We start from the raw sequence: 25839 nt of genomic DNA, 5'->3' as shown, positions 1-25839 counted from the left end.
TGAAGAATATCGTTATTTTTTTTTGTTTTGCCAATACGTAAATTACAGCAAGATACGTCAACTGGTCTAAATATGTCACCTTGAACGCGCATTTATCACCAGTAGTTGCGCATTTTACTATGCAAAAATCTACCAGTTAAATCTCAAGTTCTATTAATATCTATGCGAAAATCCATCTTGATCCAGTAATTTATCGTAATGCCTTGTTCCAAGGTTACAATACAAAGCGCTTTTACACTTCAAACATTTGCTCAAGTGTAATGAGTTGATCATTCCCACCAATAAACTCCCGCGCCACGCCATCCAGCTGGCGTCACCCAACTCCACTCACTCGCCCCATGGCGGACTAGGACGGGTCAGCTCCACTACTCTTTCCCCCCTCTAAAGATCTCCTCCTTCCCATCGGACGTCCCTTCAACACCTCTCCCTATTGTCTTCGACGTCCGCTCTTTTTGAACCATGTTTGTTCGTTCCGTCCTTTTGGGTGGTACGGCCGCCCTGGGCGCCAGTGCGATGCTGGTCGTCCCCGAGGCGGATACTCCAGTCGACAAAGTCGAAACTATTGAAGATGGTATCGTGAACATCCTCGGTCCCATCTCCCTCGAACCCGTCTCCCCGAGTTCTCCTACCTGGTGATGATGGAGTGCAATGAGTGCCCTATCCGCGAGGTCAATGAAGAGGGTGTTGTCAGCTGGACTGACGGCAAGCCATCAACTCTGGTATGGTCCAAAATATTTCGGCGCTAAATGAAATAAAAAGTGAGCGCTAACTAATGATTGATATTTAGTTCGTCGATTTCCACGTCGAGGACAACCGCTTGATGGCCAACGATCACCAAATCTTCCCACCCGTCCCCGCGATTCCCATCACTGTCACCCAATATGTCGATGGAAGTAACGAGGAGTCTGGCCCCATGACTGCCGGCTACGCTTTGGAGATTGCGGCCAACCGCCACGCGCACTCTCACGACATATCCGATGCCGACGTTCTGGATCTTCGCTTCACCATTCTCGACCTCGAGAACCACCCCGTTCCCGTCGACACCATCGACCTCACTCTGGTCCTCGCCTCTAACGGAGACCTGCACCTTGCAGATGGCGAGATCAAGGAAACCGCTCCTCCCGCCGAGGAGATGTCCTGGAAGAACTGCCACGGCAGCGCCAAGTGCCTGCAGCGTCTGGTCTTCGACCGTGTTCACGGTCTTCTTTCCGCTGCCAAGGACCGTGTCTTTGGCATGGGCGGCAAGAAGGGCTGCAAGGGCATGAAGGGCATGGGCGGTACCCACAAGAGCCATGATAAGGCTGGCAAGAAGGGTGGCAAGGGCGATCACCACAAGCACCATGACGACGATGATGAGAAGATTGACGATCTCTTCGACGATCGCGTTGAGCAGATGGAACACGATGCTAAGCACCCCCCACGGACCCCACGGCCACCACGGTGACGAGGGCTTCGTTAGCTTCGAGGATTTGAAGGAAGAGCACGAGAAGCACCACGGAGACCATGGATTCGGCCCCGAGGGCATGCCTCCTTTCCCCCCACCTCCTTTCGGCGAGTTCGAGGAAGGCTTCAAGCACCACGGCCACCACCCTCATGGTGATTTCAACCCTGAGGATGCTGATGGTATCATGCCTCCTCCTCCTCCTCCCCACCACCACATGCACGGCCCCCCCTCACGGTGCCTTCTCTCACACCTTCTCCCGCGTTGTGCGCTTCATTGTTGTGCCCGCTATCCTCGGTGTTCTCGCTGGTCTGACCGCCAGCGCTATTGGTATGCTTGTCGGCCAGGCTGTCATCTTCTTGTGGCAGCGCTACCGCGGCACCAAGAAGCAGGAACACAAGGCTGCTTGGGAGGAGGGTGCCGCCTGTGAAAAGCAGGGCCTGATGACCGAGACTATCGAGTACCTCCCCGAGTACACTGAGGAGGTCACTGAGACCTGTGAGTCTATGGCCAAGAACTAGATGTTGTTTTCATTACAAATACAGCCTAGTTCTGAAATTACCAGGCCAAACTGTATGAAATGATTCTTTTACTGGAGTCAGGATCAAGAATGCGTTGATTGCCCGTCTCGAAGGACCAGACTGTTTATGATTTTTTACAATGGTTGGAGAGTGCTTCTCTTTCTTCGTACATGATCGCACGTTGTTTATTCAACTCCCATTTCATTTCCTTATTTATTTCATCTATTGATGACCAGCTTGTACAGCGAGATTTCCTACAATATACTATTTTCTCCAGAATAACATTCGAATCATGTCACCCCTGCGTAGAGTTGTACCTGCTTTCCCGGCACTTTCAGTACCGATTATAGGGTCTCATAGAAAGTAATGCCATACATATGTACATCATATCTCAATTTCTCCATTCTGTTCATAATTTCATGCATATTGTCTGCGGCTATATAAGGCTGATCTTCACGTGACGGGGTCCCCCAACCCGCGCCCCCCTCTTACCAGTATCAAGCCGGCAACAACCTCTTTATCCCCACGTTTCCCTGAATAGCAGGTCCAGTGCTCGTCTGAAGAATGACTTGAAGCTGTACAATGACCTTGACTTTTCAATCTCATCTTCATATGGGCTGTTCTGCTTACACCTAGCCCGAATCGGCTTCCTTCCTCCAAGTCGCAGCTATAGCTCCGCCCCCAGACATCATCGGAACTGCCGTAGTACTCTCCAGCCCACCAATTCAATCCACTAATCAGTTGCCCAGTATGATGCCCTGGTCATCGTTTGTGCAAAAGGCACAATCACTGATTGATCCGGCCAACTTTAACATTCCTTCTCTCTCCTCAAATGACGACAACCCCTCGAAAGCCTCCCTCTTCCGTCAGCAATTCCGTCTCCCCGATTCTCAGAACCCCTTACAAGAAATCACTGCAGATCTTGTTCTCCCACTTCCAACTTCGTCCTCAGGGTCCGGGGAAGCCTCTCGTCGAGCTGAAAAGGCCGGAAATCGGTACACAGGACGCCTTCACTTGAGCGAACGATTCATCTGTTTCTCGACGCAACCTACCAGCTTTCTGCCTTCATCTACACTCAGTTCTTCTACTACCTGGACAGGCCAGACCCATGGGACTGGGCCCTCTGGAAATGGCTTCACATTGCCACTTTCATGTATCCGCCGGGTCGAACGACTTCACAGCGCCACCCATGTCTTTTCTCTGGCATTGACGACATGGAATGGTCTTTTGCACAAGCAACAAGAGCCCAACCTTGTACCCCAACGTCTTATTCTGCAACTGGTCGGCAGCAGGCAGGCCTGCGAACGTTTTTGCGACTGCTTGAAGAAGGGTCTACGGGAAGCTATGAAGGAGGTCGACAACTTGCGGGCGGTGGTAACGGATTGCTATTCGGAATACCTGCTATCAGGCGCAAAGCCAAGCTCAAAGGAGGAAACCGATCCTAATGCTCGACAACCTCCTGATGCCGGACTGGGTATGCTTTTCCGTTATCCTGGTGATGCACGCAAGCTTCGAGACCGCAGCAAGATGAGACTCTGGGGCGAATATTTCAGAGGTATGGCCAACATCGACAACACGCCACCTGGCAACATATTGATTAACCATCGTACTAGAGAATGGACGCAACACCACACTTGTTCGCCAACCAACCTTCCACAAGTTGATTCGCGTCGGTCTGCCTAATCGGTTACGCGGAGAAATCTGGGAGCTCTCCTCGGGTTCTTTATTCCTCCGTGTTCGTTCTCCAAAGCTTTACGAGGAGACATTGGTCAAGTTCGAAGGACAGGAATCTCTTGCGATTGATGAAATCGAAAAGGATCTGAACCGAAGTTTGCCCGAGTATCCTGGATTCCAGAGTGACGAAGGTATTAGCCGTCTACGACGAGTCCTTACAGCGTATAGTTGGACCAACGCCGAGATCGGTTATTGTCAAGCAATGAACATTGTAGTGGCAGCTCTGTTAATGTTCGTCTCCATATTCCCTTTCTTCTTTGGCGATCGCGACTCACAAATACTAGATACATGTCTGAAGCACAGGCGTTCTTCCTACTTTCGGTACTTTGCGATCGCCTCTTACCTGGCTATTACTCCACCACCATGTACGGCACTTTACTCGACCAGAAAGTGTTCGAGTCTTTAGTAGAGAAGACCATGCCTGTTCTCTGGGACCATCTCGCCAAACACGATGTACAGCTTTCCGTGGTTTCCCTCCCATGGTTTCTTTCACTCTATATCAACTCGATGCCACTCGTCTTCGCATTCCGAGTACTAGATGTGTTCTTTCTAGAGGGTCCTAAAGTTCTTTTTCAAATTGGTCTTGCAATTCTGCGAATTAACGGCGAGGAACTTCTTGATATTCAAGACGACGGCTCTTTTATCTCTGTGCTCAAGTCCTACTTTTCGAAGTTGGATGAATCCGCCCATCCCAGATCGGAAAACCCGAAACTGCGGGCCATTACCAGATTCCAAGAATTGATGGTCGTGGCATTCAAGGAGTTCTCTGGTATCACACATAGCACCATCACGGAGCAGCGGGATAAACATAAGGGTGCTGTCCTGGAAAATATCGAGAATTTTGCGAAGCGCACCTCGATTCGCAATCTCGGCCCTGAAAGCAAGCGTCTAAGTGTGGATGATCTCGGTACTATCTACGATCGGTTTTACGAGATTCTCTATCAATGGCAGCAGCAACAGAAGCTGCTTGAAGATGAGCGCAGACGGCAGGAAAAGAAGAAATCCGAAAGATTCTCCATTCTTGGACCCCCTGTGGACCAGGAGATGGGTCGTGTTGGCCTCGGGCCCAGCCCGACTCATATGGACTACGATGCATTCCGTGATTTCTTAGCTGCTACTGCCAAGTGGGCTGCATCAGATACCCCTGCATCTTCGAGAAAGGACTCTCAAGGATACAGTAGTCTCAAGGGGAACAAGTCGTTGCTTTGGGCCAACCGACACCAGCCCGCCGATCATGAATTCATGCAACGCCTTTATCGCAAGTGGTCTACTGACCCTGAGGAGGGGCTGAATCTTCAGATGGTTGTGAACGGTCTGGCTCGTCTCAAGGGATCGCCGGATATCATGAACAATATCAACTACTTCTTCAACTTATATGATGATAGTGGTAACGGCCAAGTCGATCGAGAGGGAATTCTCAAGATCTCCGAAGCCCTCTTGTTCCTTTCTCGTCGTGGTTTCGAAGGTACAATAACTGCTACTCCGTCGACGGAAGATCTGCACGGCCGCGATGACAGGAACAGCCTTACCACGGATGAAAAGTTCCTTGGAAGTGTGAGCGCGTTTATTCGTCGCTGTTTTGAATATGCGGATCCTAGCCATCCTGAGAATCAGAAAGCTGCTGCCCAGGACGATGCTACCGCTGAGGCTACCGAGAAGCTTGATTCTTTCACCATCGGTGACGAAGAGGAAGATCTCATTGATGTCGACGGTGATTCTACTTCCAAGGAGGCTGAAAGTACCACCGCGAAATCCGAGAGTAGTGAGAAGACTCGACCTCGATCTGAATCTGCCAACCCAGCTTTGGACCCTAATAACCCTCTTCATATCACCCTTCCAACCTTCCGCATGGTCGTCCTTGCCGATGAACTTCTCGAGCAATTCTTTGAGTCTTACTTCCCCCAGTCCTTCCACCTTTCCGACCACCCTCACCCAGCTGCCTTGGCCGCATCATCATCTCTTTCATCCAACCTCACAACATTCTCCAACATTGGAAATGCCCGTCCTTCCCAGCTCTCTGCTGCATCCGGTGCCTCCGTGGCAGGTGCATCAGGTGGAATCGTACCTCCAGGCAAAGGTCTCCGCGGTGTCCTCGACAATATCGTCACCGACGGTATTCGCATGGCTGCTGAAGTTAAGAAGCGAATGGATGACGCCCAGCGTGATCTCGAGCGTAGTGCTCTCGGTCGAGATGAAGAAGATGACGAGGAAGACGACGACGAATACCCGCACCGCGGAAGCGTATCTACTACCGCAATGGCAGGTGGGATTTCCAGCTGGGGTGCTGGTGCTTATGGGGCTGATCCTGAGCGCCGTAGCGTCCGCGAAGCAGACCGTGACCTTCTTGAAGGAGCTGAAGTCGAAGCCTCTTCCCTGTTGGATGGAAAGGCCGACTCCGAACCTGGAAGCAGCAAGCAGAGTCCTACTGGTAGGACGACCGGGGCAGCTGATCATGATCCCGAGGTCGTTAGCAAGGTTGTCGAGTTCGAGTCATGATACCCTAGTGCTATCTTTTGTTCTATCTGGGATGAAGTGTCTCTTGTTCTATTCCCTTTGCCTTGTTTGATTGGTTCAAGCTATGCCGCGTGCCGGTTATACACCTTTGTTAGATGCTGCACCTTGTCATGTAAATACCTGTCTTCAATTAAATTACATCATCTTGTAACTTGAACATTGAGATCATCCCATGTAGATCTAACCCCAATGCGATGTGCTGCTTTATGTAGGGCCACCCGGGGGCTTACGCGCCACCCCCACAGCCCTGGAGCCAAGAGCCGCAAATTATTCCATTTGGGGGCTAATTCTCACTAATTTTAGTTTTCCTCTTAAATCTCAAACTTTTCATAAAACTCGAGTTTCCCAATTCTTTCATCTGATATTCGATATTCTGTCTAATCTATGTCTGATACCCATCTTTATTGTCTTTCTCGTCGTCGGATATAAACCCCAGAGGCTCAAGATCTGCCCGCAATGACCGATAAAATCCTCTCCTACGTCATGGAAGTCATCTATCTTCATTTCCCAAGAGAATTCGGAGAAAAGTACCACAAACAAACCCTTTTCATACGAGCACTTGCTCTAGTCGCAAATATAATAGCTTGTATTCAGCTCTATGATTGGCATCATTATATTGTTTACGAGGTATGTACCGTGCATGATATGTTTCCCCTTTCCGCTATACTACTAGCAATTGAACCCGAGGCTCAAACATTTTTTTGAACTTGAACTTGAACTCGGAGATGCATGAATGAAGATGAGTACTAACACATGCTAGTTTTATTTCCCATTACCATGGTCTGCACTTGCTATCCTTTTGGTCTTTTTGGGTCGCATGTTGTACCCTGTGATCAATATTATATTCGATGTCTTTTGTGCAGTGACTCTCTTTAGGGGTCCAGGGTGGGCACTTAATCCTAGGATTTATGGGAGATGGAGTGGGAGTTGGGTTACACTCTCTATGAGTATATTATTTTCGTTTACTGCGTGAGTATTAACATACCTCGATATGGATATCGTGTGCTAGGAGCTGACTTGAATTAGGTATTTGCATTGTGTGTTGACTGTTCGGGAGATTTTTCGGATGATTCGATTTACTCGAAAAAGGAATGTTAGTATTGAGGATGGTGTTTCTCTTGAGTGATCTATTTCTTGAAATCATAGCGCAATATTGAACAAGTTGAACTTTGAACATTTGAATATAGACCTCTTTTTCTACTTGGGTTACAGTGGTTTTTCGAGTTTCTTCACCGTCTGGCAGAATACCCAGATTTACCAAGAGACTAGTATATTTTGCTTTTGTTTATTACATCTAAACATGAATATATCAAACCCCCCTCCAAGGTTTATTTAGCTATCTCTTAATTCTACTTTAGATATCTGTGGGGTTACCAGTTGCCTATATCTAACTATATAGTAGCTAGCTTTCCCCTCTAGGTATTCATATAGGTAACCCAGTAGGTAACCATGTAGGTACTTATATAAAAAGAGGTGTCAGTCATTACTAGTATGTAGGACATCCCGAGGTCCCTGTCTGAGAGGATGTGGACACATCTAGCCAAGCACTCGCGTGCTGAGGACATACCTCTCCAAATCCATTTCAAATGCTCGCTGATTCGCTGGCAGTGCCGCGCGAAGCGCGGCGTGAAGATCTGTACGAATGACCTTGGGAACGGCGTACTCTAATTTATACCGTAACTGTAGTATTTGCCAATCGTCGGAATAGGAAGGCAGCCCTGGAGAGACATCATTTGAATGACATGTAGATTCTTCAACATTGAACTTGCATATCGTTAGATTCGTGAGATGGCACTGACATTTCTATGTACATTCATGTCATGAAAAGGAAACAGCGCTCCGTCGACACATGAGGAACAATGAAGTTGGATAAAAAGGGTAATGAATAAAAAGAAGAGAAAAGGGTGAAGGACAAGAAGGAAAACAGGGTATAAATTAACAACTCAAACACAAACACTCCAAGCAGTGTCAATGAAAGAAATAGCGCAAGACGCCAAATGCCAAATACTTGGGTCATGCAAAATAGAAGAGGGAAGATAAGAGAAGAGATCAATAAGAAACAATCAATCCTTTTGTCCTTCGTTCTCAACCAGTTCCAACACAATCTGGCTACGTTCATAATCAGGGTGCTGCATGCAGATCTTGACCGTATGACTGTTCGACGTAATACCATTCGCACCATTGAATCCTGCCTGTGCACTGATACCACTGGCATTTGCCTGACCAAAGGAGCCAGGTAATTTGCTGCCATCATCAAGACAGACAACATTATGGCCTGGGATGACCTGTCTCAAACGTCCATTCATTGCATTGCGAACCTCGACAAAGTCGACGTTGAAGAGGATTAGGAATTTCCCATGTAGACAGGCGGTGTGAGCACTGCCCACGAATTCCATGACCACACTGCGTGAGACGTCACCATGCTTGTTGACATATACTGCACATTCCTGGTACGCAACGAGGAACTCGCTTTCACTCAATCGGAACATACCGAGAGGTCGGAGGTCTTTAATGCGGTGGGCAATGCTATGAAGAGTATCATGTGCGTCGGGGGTTGTTTCAGAGCGGAAATCAGGCACGGACCAGGACTGCTTCTTGTCAAGGGTGAGCACCTCAATTCCACGCTGAGTTGAGATGGCGAGGGAGGAGTGGAACATGTTGATGCCATAACTTTCAGCAGGGATATAGAACTCATCGTATTCACGGAAGAACTCAGTCTGCGAACGGCGGGATTGGAAGAGGGCGCGTTTGCTTGATGCTGATTTCTGAAGAATGGGCTCGAGAACCTTGAATGTGGATGAGAGTCCGTCACGCTTTTTGTAAAGAACCAAGTATCGGTCCTTCATGCGGCCTGCAGCGAAGAAGCCCACTTCACGGTTGCCAGAAAGTTTCTGCGGAGCTCGGCGGGCAGAATCTTGTGATTGAGAGGAAACGCCACTTGGAGGGCAAACCACGTCAAGATGGTAAGCGATTAGCGAGCGGTCGGAGATGAGAAGAAACAGGTTAAATTCCTCAAAAACGGCGAGTTGAGTAACTCGCATAATGGGAATTGCCTGTAACAGTCATAATTAGTAAAGAAAAACAACTAGAAACCATGAACAGGTCAACTTACCCGATACCAACCACGAGGGTTGTTGACATCAGACATATACACTCCATAGTCGGTTCCAATCGCACACATCATTCGCCCAGGAGGTTGCTGGAAAACCGTAGCACAGTTGACTGACGTTCTGCAGATCGGAGGAGGACGTGTCCCAGAATCCTTATACTGCTTCTCAACTCCCTTGATTGCCCGATGAAGAGGGGTGCCCTTGATAGTAACGGTCTTCGATCCAGAGCCTTGATCTCCATAAGCGAAGGCAGTGTCTGCAAGGACACGAAGTCGGAATGGCTCAGCATTCTGTGAGAACAAAGCCGCAGCATGTTTGGTCTTCGCCTCAATGATCCTCTCACACCAATCACGACGATTTTGCGCGGAGAAAGCATACAACGTGTAGGTGCCCATTTTTCCGAGATGTTTGATCTTGAATGGGAAGAGAATGTTATCATCTTTGGAATCAAGAGTTCCGGCGGCGCCATTCGCACCAGCCCCGGCTCCACCATGAGCGGGACCATTGATGGCTTGACCCGGCGCAACATTTGTAACACCCCGCATCGCAGATCTCATCACAGGATCATCATCAGTACTCTCCAATGCCAGCAGGTCCATCGGTATAGGCAACTTTGATACATCGTATCTTTCATATTTAATTGTCCGCGATGGGTCTCGAGTCGTGAATGACTTTGCGAGAACAAGATAGTGATCAAAGAGGATAGCGTGCGTATCAACAAGGAATCGAGTTCGAGTACCAGGACGCTGGAGATCACCACGGAAGATGACTTCGCGACCCAAATGTTCAAGGTTGAGTTCAACCTCTTTCTTCATTTCTGGTCGCAACTGAAGCTTGGCTGACAACTCCATGAGATCGGCCTTCTTGTTCATCTCACCAACCTTGTTATCGCACTCCAAGGCCACCACCTTGATCTCCTCAATGGCTTGAGCGACATTGGTCTTCTCCTCTGAATCCTTGACCATATTCTTGTGTACAGTAGCGAGTAGCAAAGTGTATCGCTGGATTCGGGTGATAGGAGCCTTGAGGAAGGTATCCCAACTCAGTCGATTGGACAGTTTGTGCTCGCGAACCTGATTCAAGAACTGCCTGAAGTGTGGATTGCGCTCGGCTTCCTTACGCACATGGTAATTTGCAGTCGGAAATGTCGCAGCGTAATCAATGTAGACGTTCTTGGCTTTGCGGATCCATTCACGGAAGATATCACTGAATCCAACGATAAACGGACCCTGTTCTTTTTGGCGGTACTTCAGCTGCGCAAGCAAGAAATCCTCGTTGACCTTCTTCACCGCATCGACCTTACCGAACACATCGGACAAGAACTTGGGCAGGCGCTTGGGAGCAATGATAGCGGGATTCATCTTCGCCAATTGGTCGCGGTAGAGCTCTCGAAGGACATCAAGCTGGGAAATGTATGCATCTTCAGTCGTTACGATCTCATGCAAGTTATTTTGACGATCGATTTCCTTCCTGGGGTATCCCTCCCATGTCTCTTTGGGAACCTTATAGAAAGTCACCCAGTCCTCGACCTTCTTCTGCGGTGCCATCATCTGGGCCTTTAGGTTGACCTTTTTCAATGTTCTCATACAGTGATGAGAATAGCATCGCCCGAAAGAGTCAGTATCTTGGATGTGCATCTCATTTAAGTGGAGTTTAGCCGAATAGCATCCTGTTCCAGTGATCTGAAATAGTACACCGGAAAGGCAGCCACTGCTGAACTTGACCCATTCCTCCTCTTTAACAAGTGCTTCTTCCTGAAGCATATTGCTAACCACACGAGCAGCCAGCGTTTCGGCATCCGCAATATTCATTGTCGGAACCTTGTGAGTGAACAGAGCCACAATTGCATCAACAATAGCCTGTTCACGAAGATCGGTTTCATCTTCGCTAAGATCTCGAATCCAGGTCAGAATCGAACTAAGAGCCCATGGTTCAGTACACTTCTTAAACTGTTCAGAAGACAGCTTGGCAGGGTTGAACTTCTTGCGACGCCCAGTGGGGATATCGGGCAAATCAAGTGCCATGGTAGCAGCTGCTTCCGCAGGATCAACATTTGGCAGGTTTTTATTGTGCAGATGCCACAGGAAGTCCTGCTGCTGCTTGAATTTATCGCGGTCTGCATCGGTCTTCGACCTGATAGGCGCATCAGTACGAGGTCCAATCGGCGTCGACAAGGATGACGACCGCGGAACTTGAGATGGACTGAGCAACGGCTCCACATACGAGTCCGCAGACGCCGGTAAGGAGGGGTTTCTATACAGAGAAGGAGCTTCATCCTGTTCTGGTGGTCGATACGTGCCTGCAGGCATTAGATGGGTCGAGAGATCGTTACTCCATGCGGGCTCCACAGGGGCTGGAGGAAGTGGGCGCATTCCGGGGTGGAAGAACAGATCCTCAGGCGCTGCCCGGTGAGGACTATCCTCGCCAGAATGACCTTGATCTTCGTGCTGCTCATATGTCTCTGTTTCCTCGCCATAATCCCAGCTCATCCGACGGCCATACTCTCCAGGGGTAGCAAGACCACCTGTCCCGCCGGCATCAACTCGTGCATCAGCCGGAAGATGATGCATTCGTGTAGCGTATTGATACGCGATTGGTGGATGCTCGTAATCATCATACTCTGCTGGTTCTTCCGTGGACATGTTGGAGCTTCGAAAGGAACTGGAGCGACCAGTAAACTGACCAGTCGTCGGATCCAAATGATCCTCGGAACCATATGTGTCGCCATAAGCGATACTGCCCTGATAGCCTCCCTCGTACGCTGCCAAATCGTAACCATTGAATGCGCTCTCTTCTCGCAAGTCAGAATGAGGAGAATGATTGGGCGAACGACCTGGAGAGGGTCCTCTGGTCGATGCGTAAGAACCTCGAGAACGAGAGCTCATGACAGATGCATTTGTTTCACGCCGATTACGACCCTCGAGGCGTTCTCGTTGGCGTTCTGCTAACGCCCTCTCTTCTTCCTCCGCCATTTGCATCATCGCAAGCCCAGCTTCCGCCTCCGCGTCACTATCATAATTCACATTCGTTTCTGCTGCAACGCTGCCATTGGTGTGAGTGTGCTGCTCATCCGGTGATAGTCGCACGTTGGTAGCCGATCCGCTATATGAATTCCGCGAACTGTGGCGCCCGCTAAAACTGGCCTGAGTATCCATCACTGCCGTTTCAAGCTCTTTTAACACATCCTCACTGGTATGCGTATCGGACTCAGAATCCACTGGCGGACCTGGGAGGGGGCGTGACTGCGGGTGTCGTGTCAAGGTGTCCGTCCGTCTCGGGGAGATTATTGGCAAGTCCTGCTGGACTGGCGGCATGGGAAGGGCACGCCCACCGTGCGATAGACTGGGACGCTTGTTGTAGATTCCATTGGTCTGTGATTGATGTACAGGAGGTTCCGGAGGTCGCTCATCAAAATTACTGCTGATAGGCGGAATAGTGTGAGAAGGGTATGGAGAATCAGTTCCGAAGCCGTGAGACGCAGGGAAGTAGGCTTGAGTCGCTGATTGAGGCTGATAAGTGGTCGCAGGTGAGTTCGAGGTTGCATATGAGGTTGCTATGGGCGAACCAACAGTTTGGTAGATAGGTGATGTGGTTGTTGTAGATTGATAGCTTGATGTGCCAGGAGAAGATCCGTATGGAGAGCGGGCCCCATAAGGATGGTCAGATGCACGCGGCGGAGGAGGTGGTGGCTGCTGAGGAGGGAAGCCATATGATTGAGGGGTCGGAGGAGCATGTCCATATGGTGAAGCTTCACTTGGTCGTCGTAGGATTGTTGGAGAGGCTAAGTTGGTCACATTAGTAGGCTGGTAGGCAGCGGGGTTGTATGGTTGATGCCCGGGGACTGAATTTGTGTAGGTGGTGTTGTTGTTAGAAGTTGTGTATGATGAGGGAATATAGCTCAGGTTGGGCTGTGTCTGGGATTGTGGAAGGGCATATTGTTGTGGATTATAGGCAGGCTGGGTCGCAGACTGGTATTGATACTGATAACCCGACATAGCCGCAGACTGCGACGACGAGCGGGTTGGTGACATCCTTGACGACAGATCAGGCGACGTTTGTGAATATCCCATGTTCGCAGTATCTTCATAACCCCCGTATGCCGGGTTATAGCCTCCTTGTGCACCACCGGCCACATGCCCACTATTCACCGAGTACTGCGCGTTGCTATCGGTCGCTCTTGCAATGTGGGTCCAAGCGGCATTGAACATCTGAGAGTCGTCGCCGGCGTTGAAGCTGGGCATTCGCCGGGGTGCCTGCTGGCTCTGAGTGGGATTGTGCTGAGGCGCGTAATTATCGTAACGACCGGGCGCTGGCTGAGGGGGGGTTGGTTGATTGGCCATAGTAGGTATGTTGACCGTTGGGATGCGCCATGATGGCAACACTGTAAAGGGAAGAAGCGACCAAATGGTCAAGAAAACAAATTCACAATGTTCCTTTCCAGCCCTTCTGCAGGGGCAAGCGATGGTGTTGGCCCCAAACAGGAACTCCTGAGGTGAATCGATGAAGCTAAGCTAGTTGATGATCTCGTCCCAAAGAGGAGAGGGAAGCGGGCAGAGGAAGAACTGCCAAATAACTGAGTATGGGCATTCCCCAAGAATATTTAGGACAGAAAAATAAACGAAGAAGTTAGAATAAAGAATCCAAGATTGGGTAGACCTCCGAGTCTCGGGAGTTAACCTTGGAAGATGGGAATCTCGCGTGGAGCCAAGCGGAGAGACCAGACTGGGGGAGTTTGGATTCCCCCCCACCGCCAAACATATTGTGGCGCAATTTTGCGAACATAGCACAATGAAATACACGATGAAAGAAATTGTATTCTGTTCGGGGGATTGAATGATTAATTTACTTACATGGGTTAATCAAATTTTTGAATTATTTTATTGATCTTAGGACAATTCTATAACTTTACTAATTCAAAAGATAGCCTTAGAGCCTCCAGGGCTAGAGCCTAGAGGTATCCCACACTATACTCCTGGAGACGCGGCATGCGCCGGGAGCTTTAGCTACAACTTGAACATTATAACCTTTAAATGTTACCAGTTGTGCTATTACAATAACCTGGTCATTGGCTATGGTAACCTTGGAATGTGCATTTTGTTCCTTAGATATGAATGCTTTGAGTTTGTGATACGAATGAAGTCTAGGAATTCTGCAGCCTAAGAATTGTGAAGTGATCAAGTCGCTAGCTGTGAGGTATAAGTTGTGTTGTTTACCTAGGTATAGTGTGACTGAAAAACTTACAAAATAATATTTCTACACTGAACTTCATAGTATAATTCTAGCATCATTAGCATACTACATATGTAGCCTTCAATACTTAAAACTTGAAGCTCTACTAATCATTTAACATGAGAATACATATGTTTTAAGGACCACATTATTGTTCTGAAAGCCCTACCTTGAAAATAAGACCAAGAAGTAAATCAGTGCGATATCGCTGTGAGCTACCACTACTAGTATAAGATAAGTATTGTTGCGCCCTTAAGACAAGGATTCCAATCACGATCCATGGATAGTTTATTTTTTTATCTTAGAAATCTAATCTTTCTATAATGAGGTGAAAGTAAGCTAACACGTTGTACTTTTAAGGTTATATTAGAGCCATATCATTATTCCGATGCTCTCAAGTGCTTGGTATGAGCATGATTCTAAAATTCAAACAGCACTGGAGTGTATAATTTATCAGGGTAATCCAATGATTCGTACGTGGGGGCCTTCGCTCGATTTTTCTTAGAATTCTAGACTAGCGGGACCTATGCACGCTAGCTATAGAATCCTAGTACAACTGCAATGCTCTTAACATTTTTGAAGATACCCAGGGGCGTATTTTAATGGTATAAAAGCTGTCTTCTAGAGTATTCTATATTCATGAAATGATAGTCAAATATCACTACTCAACTACATATACGGAGTACTCCGTATTATCGTACAATATCCATGAAAAGATAAAAATAGGCAAGGCTGATCCTTCTCTGATATACGATGATTGACAGCCTCAATTACTACATCAAGGTATTCTTTGACCCCTGTTTCATGTTTTCAGCCGCTTGCATCTTTGCTGCATATGCATGCGCCCAACTGGGCCCCGGGGTTTGAGGCGAAATGACTCTGAGCCCTCTGATGCCCAATATTATCAATAATAACTAACATTTGAATCTACAATAAGCGCTGTAGCCTTATGTATACACCTGGGCATAGAGCATTTGAGTCAATCACCTGGGCAATCTCTACTCCGTACTCCGTACAGTATGCCAAATTCAGAATATGGATTCTCGCTCTTCCTTGGGGGCCATAAACATGGCCCCTCCTTAGTCGCTTACCATCCTATCAAGAGTCTTGACACCCCTGCGCCTACAGGATTTAAGTGGAGATAATATAAATCTTGAGCCCGAAGGCTAGCCACGTGTACTTCGTACAAACATTTGAACTCCGATATGCACGACCCGCTTTTCCCTAAGAATGGAGCTGTTCGGACTTAGATCTGACTGGTCAACTACACATGTGGTGTATATGTTTGCTAGCGTTTGAGTTATCAGTTTCTCATCACTATACTCCCAGCAATTGAGCCTTCAAGTTGGAATGCATATTATGATTTTCCTTGAGATGACCGGGCTACTGGTTCCAAGATTAAGCTACATACCCTTGATGATGATACTGTTATCTTACTTTTGCACATGTGCAAGGCTACGGATCGAGATAGAAAGGAGAAAGGTAAAAAAAGCCTTGTTAATTGTTCAGCGGAGTTACCGATGATGTTTTAAGCGAACTCTGTCATGCCCTCTGCGTTCAGATAATGTCAACATCGCCAAGTTCCAGACTCCGAAGAGCTTAAACTAAAAGCAAATGAAGCCAAATTAGATATAGATGGAAGCGCAAAATAGAAAGAGCAACGAAAATCAAGATGCATCGTGAAATAACGCACAACGCAAATTGAGGAACAAGAAAGAATGGTCAGAAAGCTTTGTATGGTCAGAAAGCTTTGTATAACTTTCCAGCGGAGGTGCCAATGATGTTTTGAGCAACCTCTGTAATGCCCCATGCGCTCAGATAATGTCAACATCGCCAAGTTCCAGACTCCGAAGAGCTTAAACTCAAAGCAGATGAAGTCAAATCTAGATGGCAGCGCAAAATAAAAAGAGCAAAGCGAATCAAGATGCATTGTGAAACAACGCAAATCGAGACCGGACGCTGAAATGCTGAAAAGAACCAAAAAGAGAAAAAAAGAAACTATATACAAGGACTGGCGCCCTCCCCTCTTCTTCTCGGAAATCTGGTGGCAAAAGAACAGGACAACTAGTCCAGACGTACTAATCGCCGTGATAAGTCTCGGCAGGAGACAAGGTAAACTGGCCCTTGCGGCGCTCAGCTTCCGTGAAACCATTGTCCTTGACGAACCGGGCTGTTAAGGCAAACCGCAGCCTATCTTGAGGAATAACAGAATGCTAGTCATGGTTAGTAAAGGCGGAAAAAAGGAAAAGAACATGGGGAAAAGGACTATGCTCACCTCGTAGTACTTCTGAAGGGCTGATCTGTCCATTACCACCAGATCCCCATGGCAAAGTGTCATGATGATGGCAGGCGCAGCTTCTCCTCCGCCAACTTTGAAAGCCTGCTTCCGCAAGTTATCATATTGGACCTGGTCGATTTTCCCGGCATTCAGCTGCTGCTTCCATCTGCGCCGTTGTTCTTCATTGAAACAACCTGGAAGCACGGGGTCATCATCAAGGAGAGAGTTTTCCGTTCGGCCGCCTTTGTAGTACTGGTCTTTCATGCGGATCTTCATCACCGACCCGGCACCCAGAGACAAAGTAGCAATAGTTGGCCCAAGTGTTGATTCGCCATCATCATGATACCCTATTTTCATGCCCTGAAAATAGGCCAGAAGAAGCAGCTCATTCGGAGCGTGGTATGACTCGCCTACGCTTGTGATCGCGTCCTGGGTTGCCCAAGTAAGGCGCCCAAGAGAGCGGCGGACAGCATCTGAGGCCTCATTGAAGCCCTTCGACGCCACCTTCACAACGTATTTATATGGCATACCCTGGGAGAGAAGTGAAAGTCAGTAAGGGTCAAATGTGAAAGAACATTGTATATATCCACATACATAATTCACTGCGAAGTGAGCTGTCAGAGTTCCTGCCACTGTTGGATTCGTTAGCTCAGTTTGAACTTGATTAGCTGTATTCATATTCTTTCAAATACGTACCAACGGAACTCTGAAGGGGGTATCGTCTCAGGTCTATATCATCTGTTTGCAACGCCCCAAACAGATCATTAGGACCGCCAGGTCGCGCATTGATAGCGGGCCTGGAGCCGTAATGGAAGACCGAGCCGACACCCGGGATACTGTATGTGACCTTACAGTATGGCGTTGAAGTCGGATCCACCGACCTTGAAACCATGTCGCCGTAGCTGCCACCTACGACGGCATGGTGCTCCTGGGAATTTGGCATCTCCGGTCCGACAACTGAACCCAGTGAGACCGGGTCCAGGTCGGCCAGATACTGCCAAGTGCAGCCCTCTCCATCGCACTTCCAGCCCTTCCAGTAAGTGCGAGAGAGGCATTTTCTGCACACCGGACACACGACACCCTTCCAGTTATCGCGGTAGGTACTCCCAGTAGCCTGCCCATTGTTCAAGGTTTTGATTAGATCCGGGACCAGCGGGAAAGGGCATTTCACACTGGCCGCTTTTGTGCGCTTCTTCAGGAACTTTGGGTGATAAGTGACATTCCCGTTTGCTCGCTCATTGCCAAGGAACCAAAACCGCTTGCAGTCTGCATTCAGGCAGATTTTACCATCTGTGAAGATGATATCTGACTGTTTCCGACAGCTTGGACATACAAAGTGGTCGGGTTTGATCTCCCAGTCCCGTTCAGCGTCTGTGGGCGGCGGCGGCGTTCCCTTAGGTGCCCACCAGCTTTTCAACGAAAGATCGACCTTTTCAAATCTCACTTTCAACCCCGGATTGTTATCAATCATCTCATACCAAACATCAGTTATGCGAAAGAAGGCCATGATGTTAAAGTTATGATTCGCAGGAAGCTCAACCTGGAGTTGGTCATTGTCGCGACTGATAATAAGTCCAACGGCTTTGTCTTGCTCCATGTTTTTTATTAGGTCCTTGGCGGGCGATTTGTGTTTTGGCTGTTTTCCGTTCAAGACTAGCCTGCCTGATGATGATGGTTTGTAGCCTCCTCCGCTGAATATCAGTTAGTAATTGGTGTCTCTAATTTCAAAATCAACTACTCACGTTCGAGTGATGACAATCTCATCATCCATGTATGGTCTGATGCCACCATGCTTTCCCAAGAACACACCATGGCAATTGCCATTGTTATGCTGAGTGCTGCCTTGCACCACCCGGAACCATCGAGTCGCATCCGCCAAGTTTGTTCGAGACGTAGCCCACGCCGGTGGCTGGCCTGGTCTTAGCTCGGAAATTTCTGACTCGCTTTCACCTGACAAAATGCAATTGCCCTGATACTGCGCCAGTGTGCAATGCTCTGGTAGGTCACAGAAATTGGTCTCATGCGAATCTGTTGTAGGTGGAGGTGGACCAACGGGGCTCTGAGCTGGGGTAGATTTATGCTGAGCTGGCGAAGTGCTGGAAGGCGGAGTAGAGATTCTCTCGGCTTGGTCAATTGTGGGCTGAGCTGGAGTAGAGATTCTCTCGGCTTGGTCAATTGTGGGCTGAGCTGGAGCATCGATGTATTGCGCTGAGCTAGTTCCAAATACCGAGATACTCGCAGATGGGGCTTGGAATAGGGCAGTACTGGAAGCTGAGAAAGATATAGCTGACTGGGAGAAAGTAGCTATGTCTTGAGATAGCAAAGTGCTAGAAGCTAGGATCGAAATGCCCTGGGCTGGATTAACTGGGGGCTTATTTCGACCATCAATGTATTGAGCTGGGGGAGGTCCATATTCTAGGGTCACTTTGGACTGCACTGAAGTATCACCGCACAGGACTGAAGCATCACCGCACAGGACTGAAGCATCACCGCACAGGACTGAAGCATCACCACATGGGACTGAAGTATCACCGCACGGGACTAAAGCATCACCGCACGGGACTAAAGCATCACCGCACGGGACTAAAGCATCACCGCACAGGACTAAAGCATCACCGCACGGGACTAAAGTATCATCGCACTGTACTGTGCTAGTCTCAAATGCTGAGGTACTAGAAAAGAGGGTTCCACGGCTCTGAAAAGAATTAGGAAGGCTTTGGGCTGGGGGATTGGACAGCGATTGAACTGTGGCTGTGGCTGTGGCTGAGGCGGATAAGATATTGTTCTGAGCCTCTTGCGCACCAACGAGTTGAGTTACCGTATTTTGAAAAGAGTCCCCACTTTGAATTTGGGTCTGATGATGAACTTGAACATCCCGGGTCAGAGTTCTGGTGACAACGAGTTTCTTTTTGAGAAAGAACTTGATGGTGAATGTTTGTGACGGAAGTGATGTTGTTGTTACCTGATTGTGATTGGCCGGTGTATCTATATAAATATGTCAGTGAACCTTGCTCACTTAAGAGATTTAGCAAACGCCGGCGGTACTATCATACCATGACCGTTGATCCATTCAAGCTCAAGTTTGGTTTGTGATCGGGTAATGGCCTCAGTTCGTCCAATGGCTCTCTGCTTTTGCGGCTGGGACTTGAGCTTTGATACTCTACCAGTCTCCGCAACCCGCGAGATATTTCTGGATTCGGTGGTCGTCGAGACTCGCCTGGATGCCTTTTTTGTGCTACCCCGCATTCGCATCACCTGCTGTGAAGTTGCATCCGCCATCCTTTTTGGTAAGTTGCAAATATGATATAACTTGGGAGCGAAGGTGCCCTAATGATCAGAGCGAAGAGGCTTTATGAAGATGTGAAATGGTGAACGGAAGATTCACAGATATTAGGAACCCTTCGAAGTTGTCAATTTGGAAGTTCAAGAATGGTGAAAAGAAGAAAAGAATCTTCAATTTTTAAAGCCTTGAGGCAAGATATGCGGATGATCTCAAAGATAAAACCGAAGAGCTGGGATGAGGATGCGGGTGGAAGAAAACTTACGCGTTTCAGATTCCCTCAAGTTTTCACGCGTTTCGACTTCCTTTGGGTCTTCGCGTGTTTGAGATGACCCTTTGAAGAAGAAGCAATACCTTTCAATTTCTAAGAAACCTTGAGAAGGGATGTCGGAGTGATCTTGAAGATATGGCCGAAGAAGTGGGATGAAGATGGTGAATGGAAGGAGATTCACCGATTCCCGAGCCACTTGAAGTCTTCAAGTTGGGAGTTCAAGAGTGTTGAAGAAGGCAAAAGAATCTTGAAGCTTCAGGTCACCTTGAGAAGGGTGGTGGGGATTCTTTCGAAGATATCGGTGAAGACGTGGGCTGAGGATGTTGGGTGGAGGAAGATTCAATCAGCCTCAGAACCACTTCAAATCTTCAAGACTTCGAAATGGACTCAAGGATACTGAGGAAGAAGAAAGATGTTTGGAGCTTCAAATAAACTTGAGAGACTTGAAGATAGTCCCGAAGATTCAAGCGAAGAGATTGACGAAGCCTGAACCTGAAGACTGCGAAGGTTGAGAAGTTGTAAAGGAGAAGTTGGAAGAGGGAAAGTGGGGAAGTATGGGAAGTTCAAAAGAGGAAAGAGCGACGATGAGGGGGAAAAGGAGAAGAAGAAGAAGAAAAGAGGAAGAAAATTCACTCTTATACTCGACCCCCCCCCCCTCCGCTCCCAATTAGGCAGGCAGTGGCAGAACCCCCAATTCTTATTGGAGCTGGAATCTTCTACTTAAAACGCGTGGACTTAACTCAGCTGTGGCCTTTTCTACGTTGAATAGAGATCTGGAAAGATCTGGAGGGATTTGGGCATGTATAGTAAGATTGCTTTAGATTGGCTATACCTATACCTGGGCGGAGTAGGTAGTAACGCACTGGAATTCGTATTTGTATACTCTTTGAGTCTCGACAACAAACCCGACTCCGCATACAAATCGTTCAAAAAGTAGACATCTGGACCACGAGGGCGGTCGGCCAGCAGTATTCAGCAGGTCTGGTAGCCAACGCCGAAGCACTCTTACTAGTGACGACTCGGAGCCTGACGATCTTATGAGACTCAAAGTTCTATTCCACCAAGGGATATGAAAATACGCACTCCCAAGGTTGCTATGTGGTATCTTGATTTCATCAATGAATGCACCCGTGGACACATGCATGAGCGACCTCGGGAGCATGCCTAGCCCTGGAGGTGCCCAGGTGCACATCTGTGAATACAGCGTGTTACTTGCACAATTATTTGAATCCTTTCCTTTCGGTGCCCCAGGCTTCTCTCTGAACTCTTTCCTTGGATACTCAAAGGATTAACAACGTACTATGTATGGTAGTAGGTACCTAGGTGGTATTTTATGTTTCTTTATTTCTTTTCTATCACCTGGAGATGACCTGTAAATAGGCAGCAATGGATAGAAATCAGATAGCACTCTCTAGTTCATCATATGTGTATTCACTATGCATATGTGTGTAGTTCCCTGTGGTACATGTACATACATAGTATCCCAGATCAGCAAGAAGCTACTCTTTTATCTCTGGCCAGAGCCCTGTTTAAAAATCCATCCTAGATCTTGCACGTGCGGTGTTGCTGTATGTGACCTGGTCATATCTGCTATAACCTTAGAAAGGGAGAGATGCTAGTACTATATATACTCCGGACTAGGGTGTCTATATCCATTATATCATGAGGAGCCTTACCTAGGTAGTTCTTGACTACTAGGTAGATATCTATACTAATGTCTAGAAAAGATTGGAATGAATAGAGGATATTCCAGACAAATTATACACTGTTGGAATGCTCACGCCAAGGGCATTGTAATGATACTAGGATTGTATAGCTATAATATATAGAGCGCACTATTCTACTTCTCCTCTGAGAGAAAAGTGAAAAATTTAAGTAGTGTGTAATCCTTGGATTATCTTAATAAATTATACATTATTGGAATCCTTAGACCGGGGGCATCGTAATGATACTAGAATTGTATAGCTAGGATGTATAAAACGCGCTAGGCCACTTCCGATCTAAGAGAAAAGTGAAAAACTAAACTAGCGCGTAAATCTGGATTATGCTAATAAATTATATACCGCTAGAATGCTCTCGGAAGGGGCATCGCAATGATAGTAAAATTGTAGAGCTATGATGTATAAGATATGTTAGCTAATTATGTCCATTCTTAGAGAAGAGTGAATATTTTGAAAGATGAAAAATGAACTAATGCACCACTGGCAATCAATGTAGAATCCTTCGATTATTTTGATAAATTATACACAATTCAAATACTCACACACACTGTGACACACGCATATATATAAAAACATACATATCTCTTTCATTATAGGTCATGAGCCCCTCTGAGTCTTTTCTTCCTGACTAGCAGACCAACCTTGATTTATTATCACTGGCCCCTAGGTAGGTATCTCGCCATCACTAGCGGGGTAGACCTCATCTAGGGGGACCAACCCAATAATGACGCGAAAAAGCGATATATTTCAAGACAAGACCTGATGCTAAGCCCGATGCCTAGTGAGAAGCGCGAAACACTTATCAATCCATAGAAGGTGAAGAACCAGGTGAAATCTACAGAGGACACCTGGGCACTAGCAGTATCTTCCGACATATCCCCATCCACAGGTATCGCCGGCCAGGTCGATGCCCTATCATCTCGATCCATTCCTGTCGTTATGCTGAAATCGCCTAAAGTAAAGGTCTAAATTCATCTCACACATGTGCATGATTTATATCCCAGTAAATCACACAAAGAGATCACGGGTGTACATCTTATCCATGTAATATTTAGGGTCGTGGGGAGATCAGTGGTTTTACACGTTGGTAGATTCGGTTATTGTAGGGGGCTTAGTAGTGGACAAATCGTGTTTGATGGATATAATCAGTCTGAATAGCCCGACTTGGAATATTCGCTCAGTATAACATGTTGAAAGAGATAAACAAGCATCGAAAAAAGAATGTCGATCCAAGCAAAGGTGAATCTGGAAAGGGAAGCTCTGGGAAAATCTCAAATCAAGAAAAAAGTCTTCTCATAAAAAGGTTCTGAAAAAATTCTAAAAATTGAGCTTCGGACACAGATAAACCATTGTATGTCGTAGGCTAGAAAGGTTCACGAAAAGATTCACGAAAGTCGAGCTTGATACACCGGTTGAACCACCAATATCCTAGGCTGACAAGGTCGAGCATTGGACACTGATAAGTCATCGTACGCGCCCTAGGCTGAAAGTATGTGGCCTCATGGCTACCCCGAAGCACTGGGGAGAGAGGCCTAAATCACAGCGACAGCGAGGTCTCACGAGTTCTAACGTACGGAAAGGTCGATGACACGTATAGAGAACAGCGAGGTTCACGGGTGTCTAGAACACACGCAGCAGGGGAAAAGAGGAGGTCATAACCTGTCAACGGAAAGTGCTTGAGAAGAGAGAGAAAGTGGAGGACCAGGTGATATCTTCAGAGGACGGAATCTAAGATCCGACAAGACTAGACGCCAGAGCGAAGAAGCCAGAAGCCAGAGCATAAGAAAACAGATGCCGAGAGTGAAGAAACACCAGTTGACAGATGTCAGAGCCATAAGTCGCCAGATGCGGAAGTGATATAATACACCAGTGCCCGATGCAGCACCTATTCCAAAAGAATTTGCAGCCACAGACAAAGCGTACCACTCTACCTAATGAAGAATCACCACCTATTTTAGCCAAATGCTTCGGATTTTAAAGTCAAGGGGTGAGGGGGAGGGAGGTGTACGGGGGTAAATGTGGTATCCATGAATAAGATGGACCGTGGCAGCTTGTAAATAGAGAGTTAGTCATTGAATTGAAGTGCAGTAGTCGTGGAGATGACCTCGGGAGGTTTCGGTGATTCGGGGGACATCAACCTTGGAATCCATCCATGTGTGTTAGACTTCAATGTTGGGGCCTGTTGGAACTTGGGACCACGCCAAGGTGGTCCACACGATCCCTGTAGATATCAACTTCCTCTTACACACACATATGACACACAGATGCCCATATTCCATCCATCATGTCCTCCATCCCCTGTGACAGAGCCAATTCAGGTCCACGTCCCCTGTAGATGCACCTTCCCTCTCTCCGACATAGAACACACATAAACACCAGTTGACCGTGACACACACATGCATATCTCTTCCATCACCACATCTCCCTGATAAACGTGTGGACCTGAAGTGGTCCCAAGTTGCAACCTTTGGACATAAGATTATCTCTAGACGACTCGGATGTACGAACTATATGTCGTGGAGAATATACTACCTAGTAGTATGCTTCGAAGCATTGACCGCTATGATCCTCAGCGGCCCGATTCCAAGGTTATACAGAACAAGTCTGTAAGAAGGAGAATACACTGTCCGTCATGCATCCTGATCTAAACGGCTAGGCGATTATTCCAGGTCCTGGAGGTACCGAAAAGTTCACAGTCATAAGAATAAAGGACTTTCCTGGATTCCAAATCACACTGGCAGCAGCTGATGCCGATTTTATCTCGCAGGACACAGGTTGCGATAAGGCCTCTCTAACATCATTTACCCCACAGGAATATGGGCTATTAGAGGATGGCCCAAGGCTCTAGAGCGATTGCTATAAGATTAGATAGTATCATTGCAACACTCTTGAGATGGGGAGCATAATGGTATATGGATTTTTTGCGGGGATGAAAGTGCTACTGTGTGCAGAGCGAAGGACCTACAGTCTCATAGAATTATTTTAAAGCTCTATCTGATGAAGTAAGCACTAAGTAAATCACCATGGGCAGCGTGGTACCATTTCTTGTTCAGCTAGGTATGCACATAAAACTGATATTGTTGCGATGCCCTTGAGATGGGGATCATAATGGTGTATAGATTATTTTAATTGACCTACCTTCCAAGGTTGTAAATTAAGCGCTAGGTGAATCAATGCGATACCTCTACTGACCTATACCCATAAAACTAGTATCGTTGCGATGCCCTTGCGATGGGGATAGCAATAGTAGATTGTTTCAAACCCCATACCTTGAAAACATTTGAAGTGCCAGTGACCACTAAGCCATATAAGTTACACCTATAACATTTGAAGACTAGCATTGTTCCACATGCGATGCCCCTAAAATGATAATTCCACCTTGGCAACGGTGTATATTGTAGTCCATTTAGAGACATAAGTTGGTTCATTTTCTCCCTCAGAATAGCCTTGGAGTAGTAGACTAACGCGTCTCATATTCATGAGATCAATATCATTATAGGGCTAGGAACATTTATGTATAGATCCGGGTAAAGGTGCCAATAAAGAGGCCAATACTCAGCCTCTAGACACATGCATACAGCGGTTCAGCCAACTTGAAGTGGATTCTTGGTTCCGGTGGAACAAAGGAGCCATGCTAGTTGGACACCCGACGAATACTAAAAGGACACCCTTCGACTGTTAGGTTTAGTCTATACACCCCCTTACACATCTCCCTGTCACCAAGGTAATTTACTCGCCAC

At 47.3% G+C, this 25839-nt stretch overlaps 5 protein-coding genes across 5 annotated transcripts; 3 read left to right on the top strand and 2 right to left on the bottom strand.

Moving 5' to 3' along the window:
• Window positions 1–459: 459 nt before the first annotated feature.
• N7483_002696 (uncharacterized protein) lies at window positions 460–1444 on the top strand (the record flags this gene model as incomplete). Its single annotated transcript, XM_057086133.1, has 3 exons — window positions 460–576; window positions 621–719; window positions 788–1444. The coding sequence occupies 3 exons, from the start codon at window positions 460–462 to the stop codon at window positions 1442–1444; spliced, it is 873 nt and encodes a 290-aa protein (XP_056952282.1).
• Window positions 1445–1503: 59 nt separating this feature from the next.
• Window positions 1504–1962, top strand: N7483_002695 (uncharacterized protein; the record flags this gene model as incomplete). Its single annotated transcript, XM_057086132.1, has 1 exon — window positions 1504–1962. One exon carries the CDS (start codon window positions 1504–1506, stop codon window positions 1960–1962), a length of 459 nt encoding a protein of 152 aa, XP_056952281.1.
• Window positions 1963–2712: 750 nt separating this feature from the next.
• N7483_002694 (GTPase-activating protein) lies at window positions 2713–6192 on the top strand (the record flags this gene model as incomplete). Its single annotated transcript, XM_057086131.1, has 3 exons — window positions 2713–3517; window positions 3576–3927; window positions 3981–6192. The coding sequence occupies 3 exons, from the start codon at window positions 2713–2715 to the stop codon at window positions 6190–6192; spliced, it is 3369 nt and encodes a 1122-aa protein (XP_056952280.1).
• Window positions 6193–8273: 2081 nt separating this feature from the next.
• On the bottom strand, window positions 8274–13660 carry N7483_002693 (putative Rho guanyl nucleotide exchange factor; the record flags this gene model as incomplete). Its single annotated transcript, XM_057086130.1, has 2 exons — window positions 8274–9263; window positions 9323–13660. 2 exons carry the CDS (start codon window positions 13658–13660, stop codon window positions 8274–8276), a joined length of 5328 nt encoding a protein of 1775 aa, XP_056952279.1.
• A 2967-nt stretch (window positions 13661–16627) lies between these two features.
• On the bottom strand, window positions 16628–18598 carry N7483_002692 (uncharacterized protein; the record flags this gene model as incomplete). Its single annotated transcript, XM_057086129.1, has 5 exons — window positions 16628–16762; window positions 16825–17358; window positions 17422–17459; window positions 17524–18518; window positions 18570–18598. The coding sequence occupies 5 exons, from the start codon at window positions 18596–18598 to the stop codon at window positions 16628–16630; spliced, it is 1731 nt and encodes a 576-aa protein (XP_056952278.1).
• Between the last annotated feature and the right edge of the window lie 7241 nt (window positions 18599–25839).

This window comes from Penicillium malachiteum (assembly GCF_028827825.1).
Source record: "Penicillium malachiteum strain IBT 17515 chromosome Unknown utg000001l:1.0-8184562.0:1.0-8186909.0, whole genome shotgun sequence".
In the NCBI taxonomy this organism is placed as follows: domain Eukaryota; kingdom Fungi; phylum Ascomycota; class Eurotiomycetes; order Eurotiales; family Aspergillaceae; genus Penicillium; species Penicillium malachiteum.
The sequence above is the reverse complement of the archived record's forward strand: the minus strand, read 5'-3'. Positions and strand labels throughout refer to the sequence as shown.